An 18,457-nucleotide genomic window follows, 5' to 3' on the forward strand; every position below is an offset into this window, starting at 1 on the left:
TGGATTGCTCTCCTGGCCAGATACATTATGATGTTGTTAGATGAAGCTGTTACAGGGGAAAAAGGAAGTAGAAGAACTGGGCGGTGAAGGGAAGGAAGATGAGAGCCAGGCCAAATACAGGATCCAAATGTCTTGCACCTCAGGTTGTGACCAGGCAGGGTTAGTGATCTCCCTGCTGTTAGACCCTCTGGCTGCTCAAGACATCTCTTGGGATGGCAGATACCCAGGTATTGGGCTGCCCTTCTCCAACAACACAGTTTTTCCCTGAAGAAGCCCATCTGGGGTCCCCATGAGCTTTGACATTAGCCTATTCATATGTCTTAAACAGTGACTGCTGCCTTCCCCTGCCATTGTGGGAACCTGAGCCCAAGTACATGTAGTTTTACAGTGAGGGAGAAATGCAAAAATACTGCATGGTGCTGGGGGTATGAGAGTCCAGCCCTTGGTTTTAATTTGTCCCCTTTCTCAGACGAGGTCCTGCTGGGATCGCTGAGAGCGAGCGGGTGAGTCGTCCTGTTCCCAGAGCCTGTAGGCGAGTGCAAACAAACTGCTGTTCCCACTCTGCCTGTGTGTGGAAGCTGAACCCTGTGGGTAAGGGAGGACAGGCATCCTACCATCCAATCCTCCTCCCTAGTCCCATGCTGAGCAAGACGCTCTTCCAGCGAAGGAGGAGATCAGAAATCCAGGCAGTGCGATTAGAATTATAATAATAGTAATTAATGCCTTGCCTGTCTCTAAGGATTTTCTAGTGAGGCTCACCAGGTGCTGGCTGGGCATTAACTAATTAAAGCAATAGCACCCATGTGAAGGGGATGGGTGCCAGCTGGGTCACAGGACCACAGCAGCTCAGCTGGGGGCTTGCTCTCCCTGTCCTTATCTTTCTCCACGGCTTGGGGTGAAGATCAAAAGGGAGGAGCTGGCTTAGGAGGGGTGGCCCTGAATCAGCCCTCTTCTCCCAGGGATGAGGGTTAATGTATGGGGGAGAAGAACAGGTCAGGAGCACCCTGTATGTTACCCATGGATGCTCATCTGGTCCCTGGTGATGTGAGCTAAAGGGCTTGCACATGCCTCTGTGCATTTGGGGATAAATACACTCTAATGCATCAACTCCTGTGTGTGCGTGTGTCTGTATGTGGGAGGCTGCTCCTGCACGCAGACTTCCATCAACACACAAATGCCAGTACGTGGGCTTGTGTAGACGCAAGCCAGCACAGTAACACAAAGGCTGGAGAAAATGCTTTACAGGGAGGGACTTGAAGAGCTCAAATTGCTCAGTTTATCAAGGAATTTGAGAGGTGTCTTGATTTTGATGTGTAAGTACCATCACAAGGAGAAATTACTTTGCACTAAAGGACTCTCTAATGTCAGAGAAAGACAGAACAAGAACCAGCGGCTGAAGCTAAAGCCTGCCAAAGTCAGACTAAAAAGCAGGTGTGCACATTAGCAGCAAAAGGGATGAGCAGCGGAAGTAAACTGCCAAGGGGCATGGTAGGGTTTTTTTTGTCCTGTCGTGAAGGGTAGTCTCATCTCTCTGGTAGAGATGCCTCTGCCAATATGTTCTTTAATCAGGCACACACTATGAGGGTAAGCAGATGATATCTATTATGCTATTACAGCCCCTTAGATTTCCCCCCCTCACTCCTTGAACGAGGCCTGGGACGCTGTCTTGGGGTACAGGGTCATGAAGCATCCATAGGTTGGAGCCCAAAGCTACCACCTGGTCCCCTCACAGAGCCCCTGATCACTTACTGCTCTCTTCTCATTGACCCCAGCAGCAGGGCTGCAGTGGGGCTGGTGGCCCTTGCGTCTGGGAGGCTTGGTGCAGCCATGGGCTGTATTGGGGAGATGCAGTTCCACGAGCAGAGAGGAGCTGCTGTGCTGCAGAGCCCCAGGGCATTGAGATCTTAGAGCTTCGTACACCACAGGTGGGACGCTTAGCTCCAGTGCCACCATGTGCCCTTGGGGAAGCTCCCTGAGAGCTGCCTCACTGGCTCACAGCCAAGCGTGTGAACCCACAGAACAGAGATCGGGGACCTTGGCTGTGGCCTCCTGCCGAGGAGAGGGCGGGTGTGCAGGAAGGTGTGGCTGAACAGTGCTACATGTGAACTGGTGAAAGGTATCAGCCCAAAACAAACGAGTAATTGTTGTTGCTGTTAGTATCAGATAATGCTGTTGACTGATCAGCTGAGAAGCAGTGAGGTACTGAGTGAAGCAAGGAAGTGATTTGGAAAGGTAATAAATACAAGTGTAATATAAATATATTGGTATTATGGATTTTATATACATACATAGGTATATAAAATAGTTATCAGTGGTCTACATAGTATAACAGCAGTGAGCCCTCTGTGGGCTTGCTGTTCACATATGTATTTTAGTCCAAGTGAAGCTTAAGAAACCAACTTCCTTGGCTGTGCTGCTCTGCTGCTTTGTCTCTTCCTCCACCACAGCCGCTCCGGTGGCTGACCTTACTGGGTGTGGTGGGCTGACCTGGCCAGCAGCGAAGACCCCACCCAGTTGCTCGCTGGCTTGCCCCAGCAGGACGGGGAGAGGCTGGAAGAGCAAAAGGGAGAAAACTTAAAGGCTGAGGGAGACACTCCTCAATTCCTTGTAACAGAGAGGCTAGGAGCATCCCCAGAGAGGCTGGCCCGTCTCCCCAACAGCCATGTACCCTGAAGTGACAGAGTGCATGGAAATGACCTTTCAAACTACAAATTGCCCCAGGGGTAACGTGCTGCTGCCTCATCCAGAAGTGTTCACGTCATTAAACCCTGTATCAGTCACAGCTCAGGTATTCTTGGGCATTTCCGCAGTGCCTCTCCCTGAGGACTCCCAGGTCCCTTGCTCAGCTCAGCCCCACCAGGCGAGATGATTGCGTCCAGCACAGGGGAAACTGAGGCACAGTCAGGTGGGGCTGTGCCTCATCTGTGTCACTGGGCACAGCTGCAGGACAACATCTGGAAGGCCAAAAGAGGAACAAATGAAGTTATAACACAATGCCTATGACTTAACCATGAAGCCTTTTGCATATATATAACAATACCTATATAGGTAGTACAAAACTTGCAGCCACAGCTGATCCCTTTGTGGGCATGCTTTGCCCACCTGTGAGAGCACTCACAGCCGTTCTCCCGGGGCCCGTGGTCGAAGCTCATCTGTGCTGTGGGCAGAGCACAGCTCGGGTGCCATGGGGGTGTTTTGTTGATAAATTTTTTTTATTATTATTTTTAAATAACTACTATGTTCTTTGTCAAGAAATTTCATGTTCCCTGAAGTTAGATGAATGTGATGACATCTGAAAGGAAAATTTTCCTTTAAAACTGGGGTTGACAATTGTTTTTCTTTTCTCTTTTTAAATTTCCCTTTTAATAAGGGAAAAGGAGGAAGGGAGAGCAGACAGAACCCAGAGGAAGTGAGATTTCCCACCATCACAACAAACCCTTCAAAACAATTTTTTTTTTTTAAAGCAAAACAATTGTCCAAAATAGCAGGAAAGTGAATCTTGCAGTTTACCATCCTTAGCTTTTTCTTTTTTTTTTAAACTGATTTACTGAATTTCAGTACTGGTGACTCCCTGTGCAATTAGATAACAGGGGTGACTCCAGGGCACATGCAGATGAGCAGGGAGGCAGGAATGCAAATACATGTTTGACTCTAATGAGTAAAACCCTCCTGAACCCAGCACCAGCAGGCCCTGTATGGGGAATGGTAGGTGCCCTGGCACCGCAGGCGTCAAATATATTAAATTATACCTATCTCGTTAAGTCTTACAAACTGCGAAGCACAGTGTAGCAGTGCTTCAGTCCAGGGGATGGATTAATGCCGTGGCATTGCTGCCGGCCATGTCACAAGAAGGGTCCTGTATTTGTGTCTAAGCACACGGCGCCTGTCTTGCAGTACTGTAGCTGTGCCACAGCGTGCACAGCCGCGGCCAGAGCCCAGGCGCCTTTGTTCAGCTCCTGGCGCAGGAATCCCTTTTATTCACGTTGTGACCTTGGGCGAGCAACTTTGCCGTGCTTAAAATTAACTTTTCTGCAAACAAGGCGCATAAATCTCTTTGTGTTAGGAGAGCTGTGGTGCAGCACGTGGGGCTTGGTTTTGGCAAAGAGGTTTTTTCACCCTGAGTTGTCACATGCGTGGTGTCCTTCTGCGGTGAGGGTGCCAGTGCTGCCCTGGCGATGGGGTGGCCCCAACAGTGCACAAAGCCTTGAGTCTTTGACCACTTTCCATGGGGGAGTGGGGTTCAGTAAAATCTGCTGTAGTGTAGCACAGGGTGCTTCCCCCCACCCCCCAATTTGTTTGTTTTTGCTTGCAGAGCTAAGCAGGGGCTGCAGAGACTGATGAAAGAGGCTGGAGAAAATTGGCATGCGTAGCCTGGCAAAACAAAAGCTAAGGGCAGCGCAAGGAGAGTGGTGTATGGATGCATCCCAGGGTATGCCCCGCGGGAGGAGATGAGCTGCTGAAAGCCTTGGCACAAGACCGTAGGGGTGTACGTTGCCTGTGACTACACGCAGGCTGGAAAAATAAAAGGTAGCTTTTAAACGCTGGAGGAGGGAGGGCCTGGAAGAGCTTCCCAGCAGGAGCCCTGTGCCCTGGGAATACAGAAACTCCTTTGGTGCTTTATGAAGGGTTTTACACGGTGACGCCCACTGTAAGGCGGCACGGAAGGTCCCACAGCCCTATGTGTCCAGGCTGGCGTCACTGCAGGTCCACGGCAGAGTATCTGTCTGTCTGGCCGGGTACGGGCTGGGTGTGCTCTGCAGATAAACAGTGATTTTATACTTATTCATTCTGCCCGTGTATGCAGCCTGCTTGTCAGTGGCCGGCAGGCCTTGCCGGGAGGTGCCTTTCCCCAGCGCTGCATTTGGTGTGGGTTTTACAGATGTTTTTTATTCAGTCACGCGGCGCTGAGGGGAAACATGGCAAGTGTGATGGAGGGAAGCCGGCTGCTTGCCCCTCAGCTCCCTGGGATGTCCCAGCCAGGTCAGACACCTTCACCCTGCTGATCTGCGGAGAGCACGGGGCTGTCATGCACCCCTCAACCCTGGTCCCAGGCAGCCGTCGGGACCCCTGTATTTGCCTCTCGCTGGACACTTAAAGCGATTTGGGTTATAAAAATAGGAGGGGGAAGAGGTGACAGCTGGGCTGGGAGAATTACAGGGAGGAGATCAGATTAGAGGGGGCACCAGGAGGCAAGATGGCCCCATGCTGGGCAGCCAGCCCCTTCCCTCACAGCCCGGTCCCACCAGCTGCCCCTTCCCTCACAGCCCGGCCCCCGCAGCCGGCTCCTTCCCTCGAGGCACAGCCGGGACCCACAGGCTGCCACTTGGCTCACAGCTCAGCCCACGACCCGGCTCCTTCCTTCCCTCACGACCCGGCCCCGGCCCTCGCAGCACAGCCCGGCCCCCCACGCTGCCCCGTCCCTCAGGGCCCGCCCCGGCCCCGCAGCGCGGCCCTTCCCCAGCGCTCGGCGTTGCCTCAGGGCCCGCCCCGGCCCCGCAGCGCGGCCGGGCCAGGGCGGGAGGAGGCGGGGCGGGGCGGAGCCGGCCCGCCGGGGCAGGGACGTCGCGGGCCGGCGCGGCGCGGCGCGGCAGGTAGCGCTGCCGGCGGAGCGGGCCGGGCTGGGCCGGGCCGGTCGGGACGGCGCGGCCATGGGGAAGGTGCAGCTGTTCGAGATCCGACTGGGCGAGAGCCGCGTCGTCTACGGCCCCGGCGAGCCGCTGGCCGGCACCGTCACCGTGCGCCTCTCGGGCTCGCTGCAGTACCGAGGTGAGCCCGCGGCCTGCCCGCCGCCTCCCGGGCTGGGGCTGCCCCCTGCCCGCCTCCCCGCCGCGGCGGTAGCGTGCCCGCAGCCCGCGGGGCCCAAGGGCGGTGCGGCTGCCCCGGGGGCCGTGGGGGGAGCGGGCTCCCTCGCCCGGGGGGCGCCGTGGGGCTGCTGCCGGGGGGGGGGGGGGGCGCGGGGAGGAGCCGGGTGCCCCCCGCCGGCGCTGGGGACCGGATGCTTCGGGGCTTGCACCTCGCTTCTTCCCCTCCTGCCATGAGGCGATCCGGGAAGGGGAGCAGCGGGGCTGATGGGAGCAACCTGCTGAATTATTTCCTCCTCTGCTTTCTCTTACTTTTTCCTCCTATCCCATAAAAACCCAAGCAAACCAACCCCCCCCCCCAAAAAAAAAAAAAAAACCCAACAACCAAACAAAAAAAACCCAAAACCCAAACCCAAACCAAACCCAGCAATGGGTTTTTTTCACAGGAGCCTCCGAAGCCGGCGGGTGCCCAGGGCGGTGGCACCGGGAGGTGGCCGGAGGAGCCTGGCCCCCGCGTCCAGCCTTTCCCAGAGCCCTGCAGCCTCCCTGAGCTGCCGGCATCGCCGTGGCGGCGGCCCCTGAACACCGGGCCCTTGTGCTCCTGGGTCTGACGGAGTGCCGAAATGCACGGTTTTTCATGGCGGGGTGATGGGAGGAGGCCGGGAGGAGATAGGGGATGTGATGTCCCGGCTGGCGGCTGCCCCTGCCCCAGCAGGAGGGGTGCCCGCCCGTTTGCAAGCCCAGTCTGTGGCGAGCAACTGTTTCTTTCATAACATCTTGAACGAACTTGAACGTTTTGAGTTGTGGAAGTACCAGTCTGGGAGACGTCCAGGCTGAGTACGTGGTCCTGTGTGTTGCAGGGGAGAGAGTGCCTGCTTGCGGGGCAGGCAGCTGCAGGCAGGCAGCAGTGGTCTCCGCTGGGTTTGTGGTGCAGGAGGTATCAGGGGTACGTGGGTGGCTGTTGCTCTGAGTGAGACCCAGGCCCTGTTGGTGGCTGGTGCAGTCCCATCAGGGTGGAAGGACAGGGATGGACTAGGGGGAGGTGAGCTGCTCAGTTCAGATCTTCCAAACTGGGAACTTGCTCCCCCACCTTAGAGAAGTCATTCATGTTTACAAGTTAGTTTTGTGCTCAGTGCCATGGAAGTGCAAACTAATTTGGTGTTTTCCCTGAGGCTGTCTTGCTTGCTTTGCCTACGTGCATGCTGCTTCTTTTATAACAAATTATTGGGGAAAAAAAGACCAAAGAATGCAAAATGCAAAGTCTCATGAACAGAGACATCAGCCTGGATGATGGTGCCTGTGCTTGCCTATGTCTTCCTTTTGCGAGCACCTCTCCCAGTTGTCTGCAATAGCTTTTTGGAAGCTTCCTCAGGAAAAAAATATCTAGGACAAGTGCAGACTTGTAGCCTGTTTAACTCCTGTTGAAGCAAAATAGTTGCACATCCAGCATTTATCTCTTTGGAGGGTACTCCCAGCCGTACTTCTTCCAGCAAAAACATTCTTAACGAAGTGTGGCTGACTTCCATCCTCGGCCCATCCCATTGACTTCCACCCCTCTTCCTGAAGGTGCCTCTTGGGCAAGGTGAGAGCGTTTGGCCTCGGAGAGCTCGGTTGTGCTGGCCCCTCACGCTGCCAGCTGTCTGGGGGCTGGCCATGGTTACACCTTGCCGTCACCTGTACAACTCCCATCTTGGAGAAGAACTGTTAGGCTCTCCTCTACACCAGATCTCCTCTGCTTCCCCCTGTGCTGCAGCTGGTTGTTGTGGGGAAGGAGGAAGGTGTCTCTTTGTTCTGGACCTTCTTTCTGCTTCCTTATTGTGGGAAGAGGGCAGCTGAGCAGAGCTCTAGGAGAGCTGGCAGAAGCATCAAGCGAAAATCTGAGGTGGGCTGTGTGTGGCTGTTCTTTCTGCTTCTATGCAAAGGTGACATGAGCAGCTGTTTTGGGCTGAGGTTCCTGCAAATTGGCTTCACCAGCTGGGGTGGAAACTTTCCATAACTGCTGTCTGAACCTGCCCAAATAAGTCATGTTGGGATATAACACGCACATTTGCAGAGCGCATGGTGACTCTTTGCTGTGTGTCCTCCCTGCTCCTCTGTATCTTATGGTCTCTGGTGTTTAAACCTTCCGTGTTGGGGCCGGGGATCTCTTGGACGGGCACCCTCTCTTTCCTTCTGGCTGAAGGAAATGTCTCACCCTCAGAGGAGGAGGCTTGTGTAGCTGCTGAAACATCCTTCTTGGTATGACAGCAGGCAACTACTTGCTGGAAAGAGGTCTTAAAGGGTCTAGTCCACCCTGTTGAGCTCCATGGTCTCAGCAGCAGAGGGATCAGACAACCTCTGACATGCTGTGGCTTTCTGCTGGGGTGTGGAGAGAGGTGGGTGGCATCAGTTTGTGTTGTATAGTATATACAGCTACACCTTCTGTGACCAGCGATGACTTTTCAGACTAACAAACAGCTCCCAGGAGAAGACATGAAGTCCTTGCCCATTGCAGTCTGACCCACAGCACAGAGGCTTGGTGCTTTCCATTTCCTGAGCTGGACCAGCCTGGTGCGGTGGCTTTTCTCAGTGTTGTGGTTTTGGAGATCACAAATGCAAACAAGCCTGTAGATGACTACTTCACACGGTAACTTGTTTTATGGTTCTTGGAAATTGCACCTTCTGAAAGGTGGACAATACAAACAAACAAGGCTCGTTCTGCCTTGCTAAACACGCCAGAAATCTTGGGTCATAGGAAAGCGTAACTGGAGACACACCTTTTGGGATCATAAATGCTCCCACCTACACTGTCTTCTGTGCCAGCTCTGCTGACTAGCACTAATGGCTGTTCAGCAGCACATCTTCTTCAGCTGACCATGTGGCAGCGTCATAAATGATGACTGGCCTTTGGTGACCCATCCAGACCTTCTGGGGAGGCACACTTCTCCCCGTGGCAGTGCGAGGCTGAAGGTCCTTTCCTGAAAACTTCTGAGCCTCGAGGGAGAGCACTAATGGGAATGCAGAGTTCCTAATCATTGTGCCTGGCTTGCTGGGTAAATCATCAAACACGGGTGTACAAAGAATAATTAATCTTAACAGGAAGCTGGCACTGGGACAGCTGGAGATGGAGTTAATTTGGGGGGAGGGAGGAGGGAAATAAGTTCGTTCAGAGCAGGGCAGGCAGCCCTGGTTGCTGGCAGGAGCATGCTGGAACAAAGGCTTGTGCTGCTGGGGGATGCTGGAGCACTTTCCTCTCAACTCGGTGGCTTCCAGGGGCCATGCAGATTATTTGGGTCCTGCTGCCTGACATTTAGCGAGGCTTCTCGGGGACAGAAGTGTAATGTTAAAATAACAGCCCTCTCTCCCAGGTCACTAAGAGTAAAGAAACTGCAAGTGCTTTACAGAGCAGATTTCAGCACTTTGCTATTCTCCACTCTATTATTTAGCTGTCCAGGTTTATGCAGTGATGACTTGACTTTAAAATCATGCCCTTGAACTACAAAGCTCCAGACAAAAGTACCTATGTCTGTTCATGCTCTAGAAGTACCCAGGTACATAATCCCGTTTCTGCAGAGCAGAGAGCCTGTGAATCATAATTTCCTTCTCTAATCTAAATGTAGTAGATATTCTTACTTCTCATATGAAGAACTGAGGAAGCTGGTGGTGAAGAAGGGGGTTGAAAAGCAGGTCATTCGAATCCTAAGTCATGTGTCCAAACTGAAAGATGACTTCTGTTTCCCTAGGAGGGCAGTGGGAAGAAGTTTGAGTTTGGTTAACACGTAAAGTGGTTCTGATGTGCGTGCAGCCTGTGCCCTTCCTGTGGGAAAGAGGTGACACTGAAGGACTGTGCTGGCCCTGATCCTCTGCACCACTTGACCTCTGAAACAGAGGAAAATGTTGTTCCTGCAGAAAGGCTGTGGGCTGCTTAGGAAAGTGATGTTGAAAGGATGGATTCTGTCCCTGGTTAGCAGTCTGAAGCTTGCTCTATCCTCAGATGGAGGTCTGTCTTCTGTAACGGTGCATTTGAAAGTTCTGTGCTTGGCAGCATACATCACCTATAAATCGCTGGGGTGGGAGAGACCCCACGGCTGGTCTCTCGTTTGGGATGCAGTGTGGCAAGGGAGTGTGGTGCTTGCAGGGCAGAGCTGAGCAAGGGGCTGGTGGGTTTGGAAGGCAGGAGTGGATCCAAAGCTGTCACTGTCCCTGGCGATACCAGCAGTGCCTGGTGAGGTGTCCTCGAGCCGTCTGGCATCCGCTAGCAGCAGTGGGTGCCAGGACAAGGCGTGGCTGGCACTGATGCGCAGGAATGCTCATAGATTGTTCTGCAGCATCGCTCCGGCAGGCTGGATGGCTCCTGCTGTAGGGGAAGTGGATTAACTTTCTTTTCTCATTGTCTGGAGCGAGACAGCAGGGAGCTGCGTGGCCAAGTCTGTCTGAGGCTGTGGAACAAAAGAGGGATTTTTGCTCTCCTGGCTGGCTTGCTGCTAGAGCTCCAACTCTTCTGGAGTCAATAACTAATCATGAGATTGTTTTGTGTCTCGTCGCTGCAGTGTGTGGCAGTCTCCGCTGCTCCCCCCGCCTGCACACCACTTGACCTCATCTGAAAAACTCTGCCACTTTCCTTGGTGAGGAGACATGCTGTGGCCTCCCCTCTCTTGTTTAACAAAATGGGAGAACAAGTGGAGTGGAGTTCTGTCTGTCTGATTTGCTTCCAAGTGTGACAAACAGGGTGTGAGTGCTTATTCCTTCCCTGGAGCAGCACAGAGCTGGCAGAGATGTAGCTTGTCTTTCAGGGCTGGAGTCAGGTGGGCAGCAGGGAGGCTCCCTGGCTGGAAGGAAGGAGTCCATGGGTTTACATCCCTCTCCTCTGGAGGCAGCTCCCCATCCCTAGCATGGCCCCACAGGAAGGGTCGGGCGAGGGGGAGCAGCCAGGGAGGGCAGTGGCTTGGGCCAGCCCCTCTGCCAAGGGAGGTGTGGGTGCATGGATGGGTATGCTCCGCTCGTAGTGTGTTGTGGAATACCTTTTGCTGAAAGTCATCCTTGAGGAGGAAGTACGTCTGTAGAAGCCACCTAGCTACCACTTGACTTGGTGAAGTCTTGCTAGAGGCTGTCATGGCCAGGAAGAGTAGGATGAACATGCAGACCATCCTCTGCCATCTGGAGAAGGGGATACTCGGGCTCTTCCATGAGAAGAAGGGTAATGGGGTGGTTGGGTTGTGCTGCAAGGCTGCTGCAGACTTGACCTGTGCAAAAGCATGGAGAAGGGTGCTCTGCCGGGCGTTGGGGCAAGTCTTTCCTCCTCCTGCTTAGGGCTGATGCTCCTGAAATGGCCTGGCAAGCACAGCAGGGGCTGGGTTTTGTTTGGTGCCTCTTGAGGGCTGATGCCGAGGTATCCAATGTACAGCCTTTAGGCTACTGTTGTGACCTCTGAAGTCTGGCAACAGGGATTGCTGTGGAAGTTAATTACCTCTTTGTGCTGCTCTTAAAATCTGTCACTCTTCAAATCTCTCGTGTGGAAGCACAGAGTGCTTAGGAGAGGAGAAATTGAGCAAAGGACCAGGCTGCTGCCAGTCAGCGGATTTTTGTCTTGTGCACAGTTGTGCCTGCCTGTGCTCCAAGTCCCTGGGTCACGTTTAGGGTCTGTAATGGGAGGTGAAATGGCTTCAGACCACAAAGATGTGCAGGCTTCTGCCTCCTTGTGATGGCTTTTAAACAGCAACTCCACATCTCCCAACTCTCTTTGGCCAATTAAAGCTAGCTGTTGGGGTGCCAGTGTCAAGTATGAGCTGGGTGTTTTGCTGTGAATAAGCTTGTGGACAGAGGCTTTTCACCAGAAAGTGCTTAGCTGTGGCTGGGTGCTGCTTTGTCCAGCATCAGGTACTGCATTCAGAAGGGTGGCAATGCCATGTGGTTAAATTGAATGGCTTCAGCAAACTCCCGCAGGTGTATGGGGACCCTGAGATGCTGGATGATAGCAGTGGAGAGGATATGGGGTGTCCTGAGGTAAGGATGGATGCTGCTTTTGACCCCCTCCACAAGGTGAGGGTGGCAAGCTAGTGCCAGTCTGGAATTATTCAGAGACCTAGTGTAAAAAACACCCTGACCTTTGAGCACCTTAATCTTGGTTGAAAACCGGAGCTTATCAGATATCCGTAGCAAAAAGGCTGTTTTCAAGAAGCATGAATCATTTCTGGAGCACTAATGCTTATAACTTCCAACCCTTTGTTCTTGCTGATGTGTCGTGGTTTAACCCAGCTAGCAACTAAGCACCACACATCCGCTCACTCACCCTCCCTTTCCCCCCCATCCCACAGGAATGGGGGGGAGAATCAGAAGAGTAAAAGTGAGAAAACTTTTGAGTTGAGATAAAGACAGTTTAATATGTAAAGCAAAAGCCCCACCCATGAGCAAAGCAAAACAAGGAATTCATTCACTACTTCCCATTAGCAGGCAGGTGTTCAGCCATCTCCAGGAAAGCAGGGCTCCATCACGCGTAATGGTTACTTGGGAAGACAAAATGCCTTAACTCAAATGTACCCCCTTCCTTCTTCCCCCAGCTTTACTTGCTGAGCATGATGTTGTATGGTATGGGATATCCCTTTGGTCAGTTGTCCCAGCTGTGCCCCCTCCCAACTTCTTGTGCACCCCCAGCCTTCTCACTGGTGGGGTGGTGCAAGGAGCAGAGGCCTTGACTCTGTGTAAGCTCTGCTCAGCATTAACTAAAACATCCCTGAATTATCAACACTGTTTCCAGCACAAATCCAAAACATAGCCCCATACTAGCTACTGTGAAGAAAATTAACTCTACCCTAGTCAAAACCAGCACATGATGGAACCCTGCTCTCTGTTGTTCTGGCTCCAGCAGCTCAGGCCAGAGGTAACTCTGTTGTAGCAGCTTGCTGTCCATGCCTCCCAAATGCACCCACCTTAATCCCAAATGCTCCCTGCAATAAGACTTGAATGGAACTGGCTCGGAAGGCAACATCTCCAGGGAGGAAAGCTTAATGTGCGGGTATGAGTTGGTGCCTTCTTGACAGGGAGTGTCAGTGTGGGACTGAATGTCAGGTACAGGGATTTTGCTCTCGGTCCTGAATGCTCCATTTTCTGTCTGCTTGGACCCCTGCAGGTGTCCATCCTGACTGTGAGGACTGTCTTACCAACTTGTAGCACTCCTAGCATAGCGGGGATTTGTTATGTATCTTATGCTCTGATAATAACAAGAACATGAGTAGTTTTTCCAAACTGATGGTCTTGCTATAAATAGAGAATCCAGCTGCTTGCATTGAATGGCATCAAAGAAAATCATAGGAGCAGCTCTTATGCAGAATGAAGTGGATTCTGGCTGCTTTCTCCGAAGACACTGGGGCTGGGGGAGGGGGATTTCTTGACAACCAAGACGTGCAAAAGCAATGCTCGACAGCTCGCTGTGGTGTGTGAAATCTTCAGCAGGGAGCAGGTGAGGGCGAGGGGGCTGGGATCTCCCATCACAGCGTCCCACGCTGCGCCTTCTTCCCTCCCCACCAGAGAACCTGCCTGTGCCGGTACCCTGGCAGAACGAGGAGCCACTAAGCACAGGGCTGCTTTACTGCTTATAAATAAGACTTTTGAGGAAAAGGTGCTGAAACCTCCCCTGCTAGGAGGAGGTGAGCTGGCTCGGGGCTTGTGCCTGGGAGCTGCAGCAGTGCTAAATCACTTTGAGGTGTCTCAGCAAATTCTAGCTGCTGACTTGCAAGTTCAGCACCTGGAGCAGAGTGGCAGGGTGGATGAGCCTTAGTGCAGAGTTACGCATGGTTGCTTGTCCCCCGTGCTCTTCTCTCCTGGTATGCAGGCTTCAACCCCTCACGCCAAAACTGTTGTTTCCAGGATGGCTGAGCAGTCCTGAACTTGCTGCTTTAGTCCTTCTCAGTGCCTTGGAGACAGAGGCTTGCTCAGGACACCTGGTTTTGGCAATAAGGTGCGTGTGGTGGGGGGTGTCCAGCCTGAAACAGACTTTATTCTGGCCGCCTAGGTGCTGAGCTGACTTTGCGAGTGCCCCTCTCTGAGGGAGCAAGTGCTGGGGAGTTCGTGCCCAGGAGCATCCCTGGAGCCCCAGGAGGGGATGGAGGAGTGTCACCTCCTCTGCTGAGCATTTGCATTGCATCTGCAGCACTGGCTGTTGCTGAGAAGACCAGGCGACCTGTGTTAGGCCATGTTTTGGATGGCAGTGAGGATTTGCCAAAATGAACATTAGCCAACAGGACTTAGCCTAGCCTTAACTCTTAGATGAGTGTATGTGAGAGTCTCGGAAGAAAATGAGCGTGACTCAGTCCCACAGCAGAGTCTGGTCCACAGGAGCCCTTGTGCTCTGGCATTACAGTAAGCCTGTTAAGCATGAATTTCCAGAACTCTTTGAAGCCTTTATTTAGACAGAGCCTGAAAAGGGAGTAGGCTCTGGTGAATCAACCTCTTTGTGGTAAGTAGAGAAACCTGATCAGTCAGCTGTTTATCTGCCTGCAGTGGCTTTTGCACCCAGCGCAGAGGGGTGATGCTCCTGTGGTGGGGGCAGAGGGGCTGTCTTGGGGGGGAGAGCTTGTTAAACCTGCTCCTGGGCGTGGGAAGAACAGAGCGGAGCTGGCAGTGGTCGCAAGCAGAAGTGTGTGTTCTCAGGACATCAGAGAGCTCAGCTTCCCTGGCTGCTCCTTGTGTCAGGTGAATCGCCATCTTGTTCTGCCAGAGATGGAGAAGGTGCCTGGCTTCACACTTGCTGGGGAAGAACAATTGAGTTTGTTAATGAATTTAAAGGGGCAGTTTGTTACAGCGTGGACCTGACTGGTCTTAAAGCACCCAGCAAATGCCTCCTGGGACCTGCAGTGCTGTGTGGTAGACTGAGGTGGGGTTTCTTGCCTGGTTCTTCCTTTTTTAGACAGCCAAGTCAAGTGTACCAGAATATCTTAACTGCTTTGGCCTAAAGTAGTGCTAAGTGCTGGGTGGAAACCTATTTCAGTTTGGGCAAGCTATTAAAAAAGAGGTTCCTCTCTTCTGTTTCAGTGCTGCTCAGCCTGAGGAAGGGTGGCTGTGGTCCCTGGCTGGCTGAAGTGCTGAGAGCTGGCAGGTCCTGGCATCCGTCAGCATTCCTGCGAGCCAGGGTGAGCTGCTGGCTCTGTTCCACTTGTCTGGCTGCATGTTGGGCATCGGGGACTTGCATTCCCCTCCCATAGGGCTGTTCTAGGGGCCAAACACTGAAGATGAAGATGCTCTGACTGCTTATGTATGTACAGCCTTGTTTTGCTTTGAAGAGCATAGCTTGCTTTAATTGAGGTTGTCCAAGGCTTGCAAAAGCAAGTTTAAGTTGCCCAGGTCCCCTGAGAAGGATGACAGTAAATTAGGACCTACCTTGTTCAGAGGATCATAAGTAAGCCTTGCCTGGACCTCACCGAGATCCTAAATATGAGCTGTTTCTGCACCAAGCTGGCAGCGTCTGCTGCTCGGAGGTGCTGGTGCTCGCAGGCATCCTGCAGCCCTGCAGAGCTGGGTGTAACTGCTCTGGGCAGTGGGACAAGGGTGAGGTGAGGAGCTGGGCTATACCAGGCCGTAGTGAGCTCTGTGCAGAAAGGAGGATGAGGAAGAGGGAGCACAGGCGGTGACAGAGGCTGTGTTATTTGCTAAGACCTGCTGGGTAACAAGCTGAGCTGCTCTTAGCCAGCACAAGATTTGCTGCAAGCCCTGCCTGGAGCTCAGTTCCATCCTGTAAAAGCGTAGCCTGCTCTCCTGTGGATGGGATGAACAGAAGCGAGTCTTGAGCATAGCTCTAGAAGGAGGGCAGGCACGCTAGTCTCCAAACAGATCAGTCTGTCCCTCTCTGAATTTCTGTCCAGAGAATTGGAAAGGAAGTTTCTTGAGACTGAAAGTTGGCTTCACACACCAGAGCGGTTGAAGATCCATATGAAACGCTGCCACTGTCTCCTCCAGCCTTCTGCTCCTCTGCAGCCTCTTTGCATTTCCCCTCTGATACTCAGAGAGATGGATATTAGGAGAGGAGGCTGTGAATGCTGGCAGTGCAGCTGAGGTGGGTGGGTGGCATGGGGATTGTCATAGTGAGCTGTGAGATCTGCCTTTCCCTGCCAAATACTTAGTTTCCCTCAGTGCCTCCTGTACTGCTGTCTGATCTCGCTGTTCCCAGCGCTCAGGGGTGTCTGCATCTGCCATCCTGGCTTGGGAGGAAGAGGCCGGTCCCTCAGCATGCTATGGTGGTGCTCGGTCACTCTCCTTGCCACGAGCACCTGACGGCTGGCATTGCAGACCCCTGCCCTGTGTGTGGCAGCAGCCGTTGCGTGGAGCAGTTCGCTGGGTCAGGCCAGCTGTTTAGGATAGGGCACGAGTTTGGGCTCCCAAAACCTGGTCCGAGGTACAACTTTCTCCTTCTCCACTTCCTCTGTAGCCACCATCGAGGGGGTATTGCCTGTCCCAGGCCCAGCCTGGGCTGTTCCTGCAGGAAGCCTGTGTGTGTGTGTTGGTTGGCAGCCTGGCTTGGGTGCCTCCAGCGGGGAGGCTGGGGTAGGTGGCATGGTGAGGGGAGTGATAGTTGTGCGGCTGTACACCCCTGCCAGACTGCATGCACAGACTGTGCTGCCTGGCTGCTATGGTGCAACCACCTCTGCCCTTGTGGGCTCTCAAGGCAGAGTAACCCCATTCCTCCCCACCTCTCTTCCGAAGCTGTTTGGGTGACACAGCACTGGGACCTACATCAGTCTGAAGCTTCAAAACAAAACCACTTGTCCTTTTTTTGCAAGAGGCAGTTTTGGAGGAAGGGGATACTGGGGGAATCCTTTCTGGAGCGTGCTTGGTGAGCAGTGAGGTGGTTGTGGCAGCAGCAGCATGGCAGGGTTTGTTTTGGGGTTGAGAGCTGGACAGGGTGCAGCCCATCCGTTGGGCCCCGCATGCTGATGCTGCGGCGTTTCATGCCTGTTGTTAGGGAGCTGCGGTTGCCTGACAGCAAGACTGGCAGATCCAACACACGAACTTTGTGGCATGTGGCTGTCCCCCTCCCACAGCCTGTGTGGCCTTGTTTGCCAGTGAGTTTTCCACCCGCAGCCCAATGTGTGCAAAGATAGGTTTGTTAAATGTGCTCAGCCAGGGATTTTGTTCCAGATGTTCAAGATGACCCCCTTCCTCTGAGGGCAGACGGCGTGCTGATAAAATACTGTGATGCTATAAATAAACCTGTCAGCTCTGCAAGGGACAAAAGCCTTCGGTTTGAACAGGACTTTGTTCTAAACAGGAGCCCAAGAGTTTGCTTTCTTCCCTTAGGATGTATGGTGACCCCTGATTTTGGGGAGGAGCTGGAAAGTGTAGGTTTCCCTGTTGCTCTCAACCTGATGGAAGAAAGTGCCTGCAGAGGGGAGAGGATTGACCTGCCTGGGAGAGGACTCAGAGAAGATTTGCTGCTCTGCTTTTCTACAGGCACACACCTGCCCAGTCTCCCTTTGGAGACTTCTGCATTTGCTGGAATGAGGACATCCTCTGTATGTCAATACTACCTGCACAGACGTGCCCCTCCTCGTGCTGGGCTGGACTCTGGCTAAATTAGCTCATGTGTAGCCAAAATAATGGCTCTGGGTCGCTTTGCCCGTGTAGCAGAGCTGTCACTCCCCTTTTGTTGCTACAGGTGGAGCCTTTACAGGCTGTGTTTGGGAGCTGGTCCTGCCTTCCTGCAGCATGGGGCTGTGTTGGGTTGGTCTGGGCTTCCTGCAGGTTGTGTGGGAGACCTAGCTGGGCCCTCCTGCCACAGCCTGACAGGAGGTAAATACAGCCCTGTTGCTACAGCTGGGGGGAACAGGCACTTCTGGCCCTTAGGATGGGTTTTGCTGAGCTTGGGCTTGCAGGGCTGTCTCTGCTGCCCTGGAAATCAGCTCACTGAAAGGTCAGAGCCAGGAAGGGAGGGACTGTCCCTTCCACTGTTGTGAGTGATTTGGCTGGGTCAGTCTCTTGCAGGGCACAGAGGGCAAGTGCCAACCTGGGGGAGGAATGGCTGAGCAGCAGATCTTGCTTCCGGAGGCTAAATGGTGCTAAAGCTCATACCACTGCAGAGGGGGCTGCAGGATGGTTCTGAGCCCCAGCTGGGCTTGCGTGTGGCAGGAGCATTGCAGGCAGGGACAAAGACAGGTCAAACTGTAGCAACGACTCAATATTTTGCTGGGAGCCTGTCCGCAGTCTCAGAGAAAAGAGCTGTATTGGGTGTGACTTGTGTGATAGGCTGGCAGGCTGCAGGAGGTGGGAAGTCCCCCTGGGTCACGGGGAGCAGCAGCCGAGTCCTCTGTGTGCTGGAGGCTGCTGGTGGTGTGGGAGATGCTGCTTGACATGTGTCAGCTCCAGACAAGTCACCTTCTGGGGCCTGGCTACCAGCTTGGGTTTGGGTTGAGATGGAAAGCATGAACTACTCTTGTAAACAACTTCTCTCCTTCCACATTAGAGGCCAAATCCCGGTCCTGCCCCTGTGCTGGGCTCTTGGGAAGGAAGAAGATAAAAACCTAAAAGACAATCCTTAACCTCGTGCCAAACCCACCGCTGCCTCCAGCATTCAGTGTAAGCTCTGCTCTTGCCTCACTGGCTTATGAAATGCCCAGGACTATTTGTGTCTCAAGAACTGACAGGATGGACCCAGAAGGATGGGGACAGCTGAGAATTAATTAGGAGCTGTT

At 53.3% G+C, this 18,457-nt stretch overlaps 1 protein-coding gene across 1 annotated transcript in view; it reads left to right on the forward strand.

Annotated features, from left to right (window-relative positions):
* The first annotated feature begins 5,648 nt into the window (after positions 1-5,648).
* The window catches only part of ARRDC1 (arrestin domain containing 1), a 38,199-nt gene continuing 25,390 nt past the window's right edge, over positions 5,649-18,457 (forward strand). The window contains exon 1 of the mRNA XM_075716965.1: positions 5,649-5,766. Coding sequence (XP_075573080.1) covers positions 5,649-5,766 — 118 coding nt within the window. The remainder of the gene's footprint in view (positions 5,767-18,457) is intronic.

This window comes from Pelecanus crispus, chromosome 9 (genome assembly GCF_030463565.1).
Source record: "Pelecanus crispus isolate bPelCri1 chromosome 9, bPelCri1.pri, whole genome shotgun sequence".
Lineage (NCBI taxonomy): Eukaryota > Metazoa > Chordata > Aves > Pelecaniformes > Pelecanidae > Pelecanus > Pelecanus crispus.